The sequence below is a fragment of the Equus przewalskii genome, chromosome 3, assembly GCF_037783145.1.
Source record: "Equus przewalskii isolate Varuska chromosome 3, EquPr2, whole genome shotgun sequence".
Taxonomy (NCBI): domain Eukaryota; kingdom Metazoa; phylum Chordata; class Mammalia; order Perissodactyla; family Equidae; genus Equus; species Equus przewalskii.
The window spans coordinates 54960303-54974928 of NC_091833.1; the positions used below are offsets into that span (position 1 = coordinate 54960303).

The window sequence follows — 14626 nt, forward strand, 5'->3', positions numbered from 1 at the left end:
CCCAGCTTCAGAGCTCCTTACTTGGTTGGCTGAGACCTTTGTTGAGTTTGCATCACAGCCCAACTTCTCCCTCTGCCCAGTCCTGCACCCTTCTCTTTCCTTCTACAAGTGGAGATCCTGGGGGCTCTCCCTCCTAAAACCTCCTGCATACTAATCTCCATCTCACAGTCAGCGTTTTAGGGAGCCTAATGCGACCTGTGTCTTTAGATCTTTTCCCATCACCATGTGTGTCCTCATTATATAAGTCTTCATTTCTCTCCTATCAAAATCTGCTTTTGAAATTTTTAATAAACAAAAATCCCAAAGTCAAAAGTCTGCTAGTAGGAATGGATCCGATAAACTAATGTTCTCTAAGGTTAACAGAGCAACAATTATAATACATGAAATTTCCAATTTTCCCCTTTGCAGTGACTCTTAGACCGAGCATCCCTTGAGGGTCTGTCTATTATGATTCAAAACCTTATGCTAAAAACAGAGCTTTAGTAAGTGAAATTTCAGGCATCAATATATAAATGAACAACAGAAGGGCCTCACCTTTCTAGAGTCATTTTGGGAAATTGCTGCAACTGTCTATGTATAATACTGTTCACCCCATGCTGATCACTCCACCAACAGGGTTAGAAGTCAGTACTCTAAAAAAACTGTGCTTGTGCTCCTGTGACAAACATAGCATCATGCAAACTTTGGTGGAGGGGACTCATTAGGAGTTTCCTCTTTAGTAGAAAAATATTGATGCAACAATCAAGAAGGTCACAGCATGGGTAAGTCACCATGTTTTAAGTCTTTCATTTTCAGTAATTAAAGTGAGCATGTTATTGGAAGGTTTAGAAAGCCCACCCAAAGTCATTCACAATAGCTGCAATTAGGAAACTGGAATGCCAGTTAAAGTCTTTCGATGGGAACGAAATGAGACCGACCAAGCGTATAAGTAAAATCCCCTTAGAAAATGGCCAAATTAGGGATGCGGACTCTCATTGACCCATGCAATACCTCCTTCACACTCATTTCAGGTACTGAGACTTCACTGTACATTTGTCCTTTGGCTGAAGTGGTTCTTTTCTACAAAGGTAACATTTGTGGAGCTACTTGCATTAATTTTTTTAGTGAAGCCAATTTCACCCATCTCTGGCTCTCATTTCTCCTCCAAACATGTTTCTCGGGTCACCTGAGACTGCTCTTGAAGGTTGAATGGTATTGTTTAATTTAGAAGATCATTTCCCCAGGGGCTGCAGCGCTAATGTCTGAATTCTTAGACATATTCCTGAATTTACTCTCCCCAGTGGTGTATCTTAAGCTTAGTTAAAAATGCAATTAGAGTCTCTCAAGTTGCCCCCACATGGAGTCTTCAGTATTTGGGTGCTCCCCAGATTTTGACTTCCATTTAGGGCAGAGAATGAGACTTGAAAGCAGGAACAGGAAGAGAAATTCCCACCATTAGACTTCTGTTCCCTGGAAAAAATATAGTTGCACTAGCCAGGGAATCAGGATATTTCCATATGTAGCTCTTTTAGAATTTAGACCAGTGGTTCTCAACTGGGGGTGGTTTTGCACCCCAGGGGACATTTGGTAATGTCCGGAGACAGCTTTGGTTGTTACAACTGACATGGGAGAGAGGTATGCTTCTGGCATCGGTGGGTAGAAGCCAGGGATGCTGCAAAACATTGTAGATGCGCAGCACAGCACACACACACCCACAACAAAGAATTCTCTCTTCCAAAAATGTTCATAGGCCTGACAGTGGAAAATTGATTTAGCCTAACCAAGTGGATAATGGACAATAGATATATGCCAAATAGAGAGAAAACGTATCTTACTACTATTTAGGAACCTTTTGTCTCTCTCCTTTGGCTTTAATTTGTAATGTTATTGCATGTGAGGCTGCTTTTCTAGCATCATGCTTTCAAAACAGTGTCCTGGGATAAGGACTGCAGTTTTACCTGATGTCATTTTTCGTACCAATTCAGTGCATATTTTTTGGACACCTTCTTTGTGCCAGGTACTGGTTTAGGCAATGGGGCTACAGCGATGACCAAGTCTTGTTGGGTCTTTACCTTTCTAGAGCAGAAATCTGAGAGTGAACATTGAGGCCTCTCTCATGACAGTTGCTCTTGTGTAGAAATGCATAAAGGTGATGGAAGGTCATGAGGAAGGCATTTGCTGCGAAGATTGCAGGTGGGGTGGTTCACTGTAGCATGTGAGAGCTGTCTGCTTCTTTGGCTTTTCTCTCTCTCCTCACTGGCCCAATCTTTGCACAGCAAGCAAGAATGTCTTTCCTTACGTCCCCAAGGAATACAGAGATGAGAGAAACTAAGATATACCTGGCAGCAGTGAAGGACAAGATGCATGGAACTTCCAGGGCTATGCTCAGTCCTGTCAACACGGGCTCTGTCAGGGTCGAAAATTAGGTCATGGGATCAATTATGATAAGAAGAATGAGTCATGTGCCCTCATTCTCTTTGATCGAAGATGGCTATTTCTTCATGGGAACCATTTTCTCCCCCCCCCCTTTTTTTTTTATCGAGAATGATAGTTCTGCTGTGTCTATTTTTGTGAACTTTTCATCTAATCCTTCTTTTTTGACTTTTGCCTTCTCTCTTTTCTTGCACCACCAAAATTCTTACCTTCTTTTCCTTTTCTCCTTTTAATTCAAACTTTCTGAACAACATCTCTCCCTTTACTCACAAACAAAATAAAAACTGCCAGCAAACCCAATTTAAAGATCACACCAACCTAAACCTTGAACTTAATTTTTCTTCATGAAAGATGCTTTTTTTGTATGTGTATACACATCTGTGTTTTCTGTATTTTGACTGCATATTATTTTGGGCCAGAATATATGCTGGCTCAGATTCTTAACTTTCTCTAGTGCTTGTCCCCAAACAAAATGAAACCCTAGGTGAGGTGGTAAATATTTTTATGTTATGTGAGGAGAAAGTGGGAAAAAGTTTATATACATTAGGTCTTTAAGCCATACCAAAGTCTTTATTTGTTATGCATTTCTTTTATTTCTTTTGACCCTATTCAAATAGAATAAAATTATCAGTATAAAAATATATATACATATACACATACATGATATATATGTGTATATATTGCATGTATATATATAAAGATGTTTATTGCAGCATAGTTTGTAACAGCAAACAAAAGCAAACAAACAAAAGCAACAACAAAAGAACCAAAACCTAGAAACCATTGAATATCCATCAATAAAGGGAAGCATGCATAGAGTATGGTGTATCCATATTATGGAATGTTATGCAGCCATTGAGAAAAATGAGTCAATCTATGTGAACTGACCTGGAAAGATGTTGATAATACATTCTAAAGTAGGATGTTATGCTCTCAAGAAAGAAAGAAACTTCTATATGTGCATATGTAATGTAATACATATAATTAGTATATAATACATGTAATTACATATAATGTAATATGTATTTGTATAAAAATAGAGAAAGTATGGAAGGATGAAAACAAATTTTTATTATTAGCTACCTTAGGAGGGTAGGTTAGAAAGGAGATTGACTCATTATTAGTTTTTTTTTTTTTTAAAAGATTTTATTTTTTCCTTTTTCTCCCCAAAGCCCCCTGGTACATAGTTGTGTATTCTTCGTTGTGGGTTCTTCTAGTTGTGGCATGTGGGACGCTGCCTCAGCGTGGTCTGATGAGCAGTGCCATGTCCGCGCCCAGGATTCGAACTAACGAAACACTGGGCCGCCTGCAGCGGAGCGCGAGAACTCAACCACTCGGCCACGGGGCCAGCCCCAACTCATTATTAGTTTTATAGTTAAAGAAAAAGTAGAAAGGTTTACTGAAAAAAGTTTCGATACCATTTATGTGGCTAACCGTGGCTCCATTGAACTCTTCGTAAGATAGTCCAAGAGGAACAAACTTTCATGTAAATCCCAGCTGGTCTTGCATTCTTGAGTGCCTTTTTAGTGGTTCCTGAGGCCAAGCAAATATAGACACAAATATGAAAAAAGTCAATCACAGGGAGAAGGAGTGTGCTAAAGAAAGTGGAGATGAGATGGCAAGCCCTTCTCTTAAATGGGGAGAAGCTCCACTTCATCACTCAGGCTCATAACAGGTGTCATTTGAAAGATTTTGGCATTTGACATTTTGCACATATCTCTTTAAGATAAACCATGTGTGGTTGAGAAGGTGGGTTCTAGCATCAGACTGCTTGGCTTTGGTTCCTGACCTAACTATTTTCCCAGGTATGTGATCTTTGGCAATTAACCTAATTGTGAAATTTTCAACCTAATCGTGCTGTAGTTACCTTGTTTGTGAAAGGAAGATAAATAAGTGTCCTTACCTCACTGGAGCCTCATTGGTCCATAACGAATGTTCCAACTTGAATAGGGTGGTGGTGGGAGCAGTGAAGGACAGACACTTTTTAAAATCCAGAGAAATCAATGGGGTCATAGGAAGCGGTGCCCACCGTAGATTGGAAATGACAGGGCAGGGTCAATATCATTACACTCTGATGGTTCTAGTGCGTCTCCCACCTTCCTGTTTTGCAGACCTCCATTTTCAGCGCACTGGCCAGTGAGAAGTCCTTATCTGACTGCAAAAAGGTAAGTCAGCCTCCAAGACTTCCAACCCGCTGTCAGAGTACTAAAAGACTTCAGAGGTGATGACACTCATTGAAAAGGTATGGTATCAATGAGAATGTTCTGATGACATATTGTAGCCCTCTTTCTTCAGAGATGGAAATTTGAATGGTTCTCTTTAAGGATGTGGAAAACTTCATTATCATTTGGCAGTATTTTGTTTTGAGGAGCCTCTGGTTCTGTATATTTCTATCTTGCTATTATCTGACGTTTTATTCTGCAAGATGAGCATCAAGGGAGTCCAGGGCAAGCTGCATTGCAGGTGTCTATATCTTTGTTTGCAAATTTAAATCTAATAAACCTAAGCCCAGTACAGTATAAAAATGATTTTGTGTTTTTGAAAGCTGATCATATAGCATGAAAATCTGGTTTGGATTCACCACAGTCAAGTTTGGGAAGCTGTCATGCTTTGCAAAAGGATTAGCCTCGCTAGCATCTGATGGAAGACGTCCCTGTTACGGGTCACGTCTGAAGACTGCCTGCTCTAGCAGTAGCAGCGTGTCCAATTCCTGGCCTTCGCAGTCCAGGAGGCACTTTTATCCGCCTCTTTAATCTCAGGTTTAACTAGATCTTCTCCTTCTTGAGGGGAAAGAAGTGATTTCACAGTGTGAACAACTCAAATAAATTCTTGACACTATCTATTGATACGGAAAACCAGGTGCATAAAGAGTTGACCTGTGCCTCGTATGTTAGTAACTTGGCATTTCTTAGGATTCTGTACCATGACATTGTTTGCTATGCTGTTTTTGTTTCTGATTTTGCTTGATATGGAAATAGGTAGCAGGGATATGCATCTTTAAAGGTGATGTGAGGGCCCACTGTTCAGAATTCTGAATGCCATCCATTTCTTTATCTTAATAGTGTTTTTTATTGCCTGTTAAATCTCTGTTTTGATTGAGTTCTGCTGTGTTTTTCTTGGTCTCAGGTCCCTGAGAGTAAGGTCCCTGTAGTATTCTTAAAATTATGGATCTTGGAGAGTGAAGGGACTTTAGGGGTTCTCTAGTCTCATGTTTTTCCTAGAGGGGGACTGCCATTGATATCACATATAGATGGACCTCTAGCATCTACCTGAAAATTCTATTGACAGGGAACCCAATGAGCCTGACTGTTCGCTAGTGAGACAATTCAGAGTATTAGAGAGTTCTTCACTTTACTGAGCCAGTATCTGCCTCCTTTAGATTTCTGCCTAGTTTCTTAAGTATGAAGCCAGTTAATATGCTTTCTTCTGAATCTTCTTTCCACCACACCCCCGACTAATGATTTTCCTTCTTTATTTCTAGTAGGACATTGATAGGATTGATTTCCAACAGCATGGACCACTGGGAGCTGGCCTTCTGGTTTCAAAACCTGGCTATGTCACTTACTACTTATGTGACCTTGGATTGGTTACATGAGCAATCTGTGCCTCACTGTTATCATCTGTGGAATGAGGATAATAATTGTACCTACCTCATATGGTAGATGAGTTAATAGACATAAAGTGCTTAGAACAGTGCCCAACACATAGTAAGTGCTATATTAGTTATTATTAGGATTGCTTATAGACCAGATTATCCTCTTTTTTTTTTTTGCATAATCTTTGTTACCAATGTCAAGGATCATGTAATATTCTCCAGATGTGGTCCATTTTGCAAAAGCATTATGGGACTTTTTACATACATGGTGTATGCCAGGCATAACATAAGACATAGGCTATGATGAAAGGACAAGCTGTAGGCTTTCTTGTGTGTGGCACTCATATCTACTAATACAGTGTAAGATGGCATCAATTTCTGCTTATAAGCCATGTCCTTCTATTGGCCATGTGAAGTTTGAAGTCCTTGCACATGCTGTTAAGACATTTTCACATGAGCTGCTGTTAAAACATGACTCTCTTTTATACTTATGTAAATGATTTTGGGGTATGAATGTAGGCCATTATATTTATTTTTATTAACTTTTGAACTTTTGGTCAATCGAGATAATTTATAAACCCAGTTCTGTTTACTTATTTACTACCTCTCCAAGTTTTATGTCACACACAAATTAGAGTAGCACAGTCAGCCTCTATGACTTCATTTTCATCCACCCATTCATCCACCCAGTCAGTTAACAAGTGTTCCCTGAGCACCTCCTATGTGACATGAACTGGAATATCATGGTGAACAAGTCACGTATGATCTTTACCCTCATAGAATTTATAGGTAGTCATCAAACAAGTAAAATTGTGATGGATGATGTATTGTTAGTACAATTGTGTTAGCACAATTGTGATGGGTTATATGATTTTTTTTTAAGTTGGGAGGTTGCAAGATCATATATGAAGGGAACATAACCTAATTTAGTAGGTCAGGGAAACTTCCCTGAAGAAGTGACCTTCACACAGATACCCAAAGAATGAATGGGACTTGGCCATGTGAAGGTAAGTGGAGGCAGAAAGATAGAAAGTGTGAAAGTCTGGAAGTGAGAGGTAGAGAACTATAAAATGTCCAGAATGTCTGGAATTACAACTTGAAATAGAGAATGGTGAACAGTGAGACAAAAGGAAGCCTAATCATGTTGGGCCTTGTAAAACCATATTAAGAGTTTAGATTTATTGTAAGGGTGACAAGAAATTTTCAAAGGACTTTGAACTTGGGAGAGTAGGTGTATGTGATGTGATATGATTTTTATTTTAAGATCACTTAGGTGCTGGGACAGAAGAAGCAAGATTTCAGATAAGAAATCTAGGTGTAAGGCTATAATTTAGGCCAAAGATGGTAGTGGCCAGGATCAGAATAATAGTGGTGGGGATCAAGAGATATTTGGGTGATAAAATCAACAGGATATGATAATTGTTTGGAATACAGGAGAGGAAGTAGCTAATGGTGATTCCCTAATTTCTGACGTGGGGAACTGGCAGAATAGCATGCTATTTTCTGAGACAGGAACATGGTTGGGAAGAAAGTTGAGTTCAGATTGGTACATGTCAAGTTTGTGGTGTCTGTAAGATCTCCTAGTAAGGATGACCAGCAGGCATGTAGGCATGTAGATTTGTAATTGAGGAAAGCATTCTGGGCTGGGGATATGAATATGGGAGGAATATGCATATAGAGAATGATTAAAAGAGTGGGAATGGAGGAGATCGCCCAGGGAGGGTGTGTAGAGTGAAGGTGGAGTGTTTACAAGAACCTTGAGGAGTATTGGTATATAAGGACTGGGAGAAGACTGTAGACATGTGAAGGAAAGTGAGAAGATAGAGCCATAAAGGTTGGAAGAAATCAGAAGAATGTGATGTCACTGAAATCAAATCAATAAAAAAGTTGAGTCATTAAAAATGAGGTAGTCATTAGTATCAAAACTGCTGCTGAGAGGTTAAGTAAAATAAGTACTGAAAAGCATCCATTGGTTTATCATACTGTAGGTCATTGTTGATTTTAGTGAGAGCTAAGTGATGGGTACAGAAGCCAGATTGCAATGGGTTTAGGATTGAGTGATGAAGGAATTTGTTGCAAAAGCAAGGAAAGAGATGAGTAGTTAGAGGGGGAATATAGGGTTGACCAAGGGTCCTTAGGATGGGGTAGATTTGAGTGAGTGAGTTTAAATGCTGTTAGAAAGAAGACAACAGAAAGGCAAAGGATAAGGATCCAAGGAAAGAGAGGGGACAATCCCTTGAGTGAGATCCTTAAGAAGATTGAAGACTGGATGCCAGAGCGCAGAATTAACCTTTGGTGGGTGGAGGGACACATCTTGCTCTATAATAGGAGGGAAGGAAGAAAGGATAGAACCCATGTGGGTAAGAGTTATGGAAGCAGGGAGCCAAATGGGGCCATGCCATTAGATGACTCTGGTCAATTCACCTACTTTAAAAAAAAATCTTGGTGGAGAGGTGGGATTGTTCAGCCAGCTTTGAGTCTGCATAACTGTATTATTTCCACAGTATTTATTTAACCTATAGATATTCCCCCACAATATTTTACATAGATAGTACCATTCACATCATCATCAATCTCTGGGTAATTTTGCTTGTTCAAATGGGGTCTATTTTAAGAAAATCACTCTCAAATCTGTGTCTCAAATAGTGAAATCTCCTCTGAACCCTAGATCTGTGTTGTTGACTACGTAGCGGTCTTTTCCACCTTGGTGTCCCACAGACCAGGTCTAAATGTAAACAAACCTGTCCGCATATTCTCTCCCATCCTGAACTTTCTTCTCTTCTATTCATCACCTCAGTTAACGGCTTCACCTTTCTGAGCCAGAAACCTCAGTGTCACCCTTGATTCCTCCCATTCCTTCATTTCCCGCATCCCACTAGCTATCAAATCCTATAAATTCCATTTTGAAATGCCCCTAGAATCTCTCTATCATCTCTTTCCATTCCTCCTTATCTCTCTGGAGGGTGGTAACAACTCCCTCCTTGCTCTTTCCTTATACCAAGCTTTCCCTTCGCCACTCCATTTTCTAAAACACGACTAGAGTGACTTTCCAGAAAACAAACTACAACATATCTGTTTGTGTCAAACCTTTATTTTAAACATATAAGGGATTTCCGTTTTATTCAAAAGAGACCCCAAACTCTTCTGCATAACTTGAGAAGTCATTCCCACTACCTCCAGCCTTCTCTCCTAGTATTCTGCTAGTTGCTGGAGTCTTCCTAGAATGCTCTCCTCCTGCCTCTTGTTGGCTCGGAAAACTTACTCTTCCATGGAGAGACCCCTCACACTGTCATGTCTTTCTCACAGATTTTCTTGGTTTCTCCAGGAAAGATGAGCGGTTTTACCTCCTGGGTTCATAACATTTTCTACTTACTCCAAGTGTAACACCTAACAACAGTCACACAACTTGTCAAATGCTTGCCATCTTCTCAGCTCTGTGAGAAGTGCTTTCCATGGATTATCTCATTTGATTTTTATACAGACCTCTGAGGTAGGTAATATCATTACTACCATTGACAGGTAAAGAATTTGAGGCCTAGAGACATTAAAGAACTTGCCAGTAGTAGGTGCTGGAGCCAGGCTGTGACTCCAGGCAGTCTGAGACCAGAAGTATTGCTTTTAGTGTTTTGCTCCCTCCTTCTGTGATTAGATTCTAAATACTTATTTATGGGTCCAGCTTCCCCCTAAAGTAGCAGCTCTTGGAGGGGAGGAACAATGACTGATTCTGTAGGAATAAGACAACAATACCCCACAGGTAGTAAGACCTCAATAAAGGTTTATTTAATGAATAGAATTGCCTCATGCATGATATTGTCCATTAGCGTAATGTCATTCTGGGACCATTTTACTCTAAAGAACAGGGTTTTTTCCATTTTATAGAGTTGAGAAAAGAATATATTTAGGGTTTATTTATGAAGATAGTTTCTGCACTAAAATAAGGTGTTCATGAATAGCTGGGGGAGGGGAGGAGTGAAGTGTTTAGTTTAGCCAAAGATAGCAAATCCCCCAAGGCCTACTTCCTAAACCCCACCTTATAGAGTTATAAGAACCCTTGTTCTTATTTTCAGCCAATGATCAGTTCACTCCTTAATTTGGAAAACCTAAAACATTTAGGGGATATACATGAACTCATTCATTCATTCGTGATTATTTATTGAGCACCTTCTCTTGCAAGGCAGTTGTTATTGTTAACATGTTATAGAGGAAATGACTTACTCTAGGGCGCATTTAAACTCAAGGCAGACTCTTATAGGCTAGGCCTAATTCACATCTTCTAATTTCTCCCTCCGTAACCTCTCCGCCCCACAAAGTTGACGCATGGGGTTGTGTATTGGCTGAATGAGCAGCAGAGAATGATCCTCCAGCATGCTCTATGATGTCTCTTGCCACCTGTTTTATGCTCACTGATATTTGTATTTTGTGTCTTGATACTTTTCCATCTCTCACTGCAAGATATTTGGACCCAGATGTGTTAACCCAGCAGTTTTTGTGTAGGGACATTCTGACACAGCACTGTTGAACTTCCAGCATTTTAATTTGAAGTAATATGCAAAACATACTTCAACACTCACCCCCTTCTCCGAGGATCTTTGCTCTGACCCTGACTCCCACCCCTGGGGCACAGGTCAGAGATAGGCTAAGGCTGATGGACAGGTGAGGGTGATGGATGGAGTGAGGGTCAGGGATAAGATGAACCCCAGCGATGGGTTAAAGTTTAGAGATTTCTGTTTCACAAATTACTTGGAAATGAAAAACAGTGGCTTTCCAGTTTGATGTCAAAATGCCCTGTTTTATCCTGCTGTGACTTCCATCTACATATAGTAACCTAGGATCCCAGCCAGAATCCCTGTCTGTAGTCATAGACGTAGGTTCCTCAGGTTGGAGAGTTTATTTTAAAAATTCAGCCACCATTTTGATGGTTTATTGTACCTTCTTTGTATGTATGTGTGTGGGGCTCTGTTTCTCTCTCTGTGTGTCTCTCTCCCTGGACTTCTGATATCTTGACCTATATAAATGACAACTTTAAGAAAATAGTATATTTAGGAAATTTCCCCCTATCACGTCAGAAGTATTGGTTTTAGAGTATGTGGGAACGTAAAGGAAATCCATCTATTGGTGGCAGTAATTTGTGGGATTATTTGTGGCTGTGTTGACTATGCTATCTATTCCATCCAGCCCTTGGTTTTAACTTGGGCTCCTCCAAAATGTTGCCAATGATCCGTGAGTGTGCAGAGAATGTGCCCATGTCATCTCTTAGCCCATTGGATGATGTTTTTATTTTATTTTATTTTTTTATTTTTTGTGAGGAAGATTGGCCCTGAGCTAACATCTGTTGCCAATCTTCCTCTTTTTGCTTGAGGAAGATTGTCACTGAGCTAACATCTGTGTGAATCTCCCTCTATTTCATGTGGGATGCCACCACAGCATGGCTGACAAGCTGTGCTAGGTCCACGCCCAGGATTCGATCCTGCAAACCCCAAGCCGCTGAAGTGGAGTGTGCTAACTTAACCACTACACCACTGGGCTGGCCCCTGACATTTTTATTTTTACTGGACGTGGTTGATGCTTTAAGCACATTTTCAAGGTAATATTCCTTCAGGAAGATGTGATTAAGAATATAGAAGGCAATGGGTTATTGGAAGCTTCAACGTTTTCATCAGTGGTGATGAAAAGGTCTCTGGGCAAACAGTGCAAGATAGTAATATCAGTGATTGAGATATTTACTCATAGTTGGTTCCTTGGCCTTTTGAAACTGTGTTGTATTTGGCTTCCTTTTTAAAAGACCAAAACTTAATGTCTAGACGGCGTTCATTAACGTCCACAAAGCCAGCTGGGCAGATTCCCATGACTCTTAGCCTCTTGGCAGAATTTCCATGCTGCTAGGTCACAGTGGCTTCTTCCCATGCCCCGAGAAAGGGCACAGAGACCAACTCAACCCTGTGAGCATCGAGGAAATTCCTCAGTTCCCCTGCAGACAGACAGAATCCCATGTTCTGGAGCAGTCACAGTGAAGGGTATTATTTCAAGTAAATGTAAATGCTGTTTACTTTTTAAATAGATTTTTGGGAAGCTATGAAAATTCATTTTTGACAGAGTGCTGTTTTTGCTGACTTGCTGTAGGTTAAAGGATAAAGGATGATATATATATATTTGCAAAGTTCTATCCTTTTTTCATGTGTGCCAACACAGGCCACTAATTTATGGGAAGAAATGTTGTATCTCTTTGAACAGAGGGGAAGCCCTACAGCCCTTCCTTCTCCCCGCCCCCCATCTCTTCCTCTCACTCCCCCAGTAAAGAATGAGCTTTAAGCGCTCATTTGCAGTGTTTGGGATAAAGATAGGTGGTTCTGGATTCCATACACTCTCCTTTCAGCTCTTATTGCCCAGTTTTGTTCTGCATTTTTCCAGTCCCACTCTCTGAGAGGCAGTATGGTGCAGGGTTAAGAGCACAGGCTCTGGAGACCAATTTCTGGAACCGGAGTCCCAGCTCTACCACCCACAAGTGCTACAACTTGGCCCAAGTTGCTAGTCTCTCTGTGCCTCACTTGTCTCATGTGTAAAATGAGACAAATAATAGTATCAACCTATAGAACAGTTGTAAGGATTGAAGAGGTGGATGATGTAAAATTCTTAGGGCAGTGTCTCAGTATGAGATGTTCATATTATTCCACCCCTATGCTTGCAGAGAATAATCTGAGCCTTGGTTCTTTGAGTCTCACTGTATCTTTTTGTTCTAAAAGAGCTACAGTATCAAGGAAAGTACGTCAGTAGACTTGGGCTAACATCACCATGTGGAAAACACATAAACTGTAGTTGCACTGGAGAAATACCCTCATGTGGGTCTCAATTCTTAGTAATTCTAATTCTTAATAATCAGAATGCACTCAAGTTCAATATTATTATGGTTTCCAGCTCTGCAGAAGCAAATAGTTCTTGGTAAAGGAAACCTAAAACCTTCCTAATAGGACAATGAATATACTTTTCTGTATCTCCAGCACCTGGCACAATTTTGAGCACATAGACATTTAATAATGCTTATTAATTCATTAGGTTGGCAAAGTATTATTCCTCCAAAAGCCTCCAGGAAGAAGGTTTGAGGTGGAAAAGAAAGGAAGGAGAAGAGTCTACTCTTTGTGTGCCTTCTTATGCCAGCACCTAGAACATTCATAGGTGGGTAAAAGTACCTTATTACCTGCTTAGGGATACATAATAAAAGGTAAAATATCCATGTCTCTCAAATAAATATATATCCATTGCCTTTTCTAAATGTTAAGATGGGCCCTTTTTGACCATGGGCCTTATCGTTTGTTGGGGGAGTGTCCTTCATTATTGTGGAATGGGCCAGGTAAGGCCAATACTGTGGGTGGAGTGGGCTTGTGGCTTTTCTCTTCATTGAAAGGAGGCATTTCAATGGATGGAGGGTTTGGGTTGGTGAGCACAAAGTGCTATGGAAATGTGGACTTCCTTGCTTTCAGTGTAGCAGCCATTAGAGATAACTGAATAGAGTGAATATTGATGATTCATAGTGTCAACGTGTTATATCCATGGCCTAGGAATTGTTTTTTTCTCAGCCTTAAGATCTTCAAATTTTCAAAGGGAAGGATGCATACACCCAAGGTGAAACCAAGTAGTCGCAGTTTACAGGACTTAAATAGGTTGTGGAAAATAGTCTGTTGACTGGAAGAAATGTATTTCCTGTTTTTTTGTATCCCTTACCCTAAGCAAGAATCAAGGAATACATTATAATCATTTTTTACTTCCAATATAATTTACAGTGAGTTAAACGTAGTAGTCTTAATTTTACAGTTTAATGATATAAATTTTTAAAATGTGCAACAGAATCCTGTCAGTAGCATTACTTCCTGACTTTTGGGGTATGGGCATTTTTGTGAATTGGGCCTTCCTGCTAACTACGCCACTGCCAATGCCAGAGCACCCATTATTCTCTCTCAGCAGCTGCTATAATTGTCACTGTCACTTCAGAATAAATAGCACGTTTAGATCCATAGATTGTATAACATAGTCATTGTCTGCAGCAGTAACGTTGCTAATAGGAAGGAAGGTAGTTAAGGGCAAATGTCATGAAATATGTTGCTCTAATCCCCTTCGAGCTGTAATTATCCCAGCTGCATCTGCATGAAAAACAAGTTTCAAGAATATGACCTTCGCAGTCTGTGGTTCATGCATAAGTGCCCATGTAATACATATTTTGGGATATATTTGAAACAGTAATAATTAGCAGCCCCCCCATACACCTGGGAAAAAAAAACTATTTTGAGCTACAATAAAATACAGATTTTTGTCACAGCAATTCCAACTGTCAAAATAGTTTAGTGAGGTAGCAGAAATAAAGAAGTGATGACTAATCTTGCAAATTACACATGCAAAAGGGCATTCAAGAATCACACTAAAATATACTTTTGCATTTTTTTTGTGTGTGGGTAAATGCCACAAACTGTACTCCATTTAACTGTATAATTGCTAGCTTGATTTCACTAGGTTTTTTTGAAGTAGTAAAGATATTACCTTGAGCTTTTGGCTGTAAGTTGTGAGTTTCCCTTGTGATTCTAGAGAATTTTCTTCTTAGCTGCTGTATTACTGAGGCTCAAGGGCACAATG

At 39.9% G+C, this 14626-nt stretch overlaps 1 protein-coding gene across 6 annotated transcripts in view; it reads left to right on the forward strand.

Annotated features, from left to right (window-relative positions):
* The window catches only part of RASGEF1B (RasGEF domain family member 1B), a 701851-nt gene that overhangs the window by 363773 nt on the left and 323452 nt on the right, over positions 1-14626 (forward strand). For 4 of the 6 annotated variants that reach the window (XM_070614553.1, XM_070614551.1, XM_070614552.1 and 1 more), the window contains one exon: positions 4524-4577. The exons of 1 other annotated variant lie outside the window; for it this stretch is intronic. In XM_070614553.1, the coding sequence (XP_070470654.1) occupies positions 4524-4577 (54 nt within the window). Of the gene's footprint in view, positions 1-4523; positions 4578-4635; positions 4655-14626 lie in introns of those variants that run through there. One more of the 6 variants, XM_070614555.1, reaches the window with a different exon arrangement.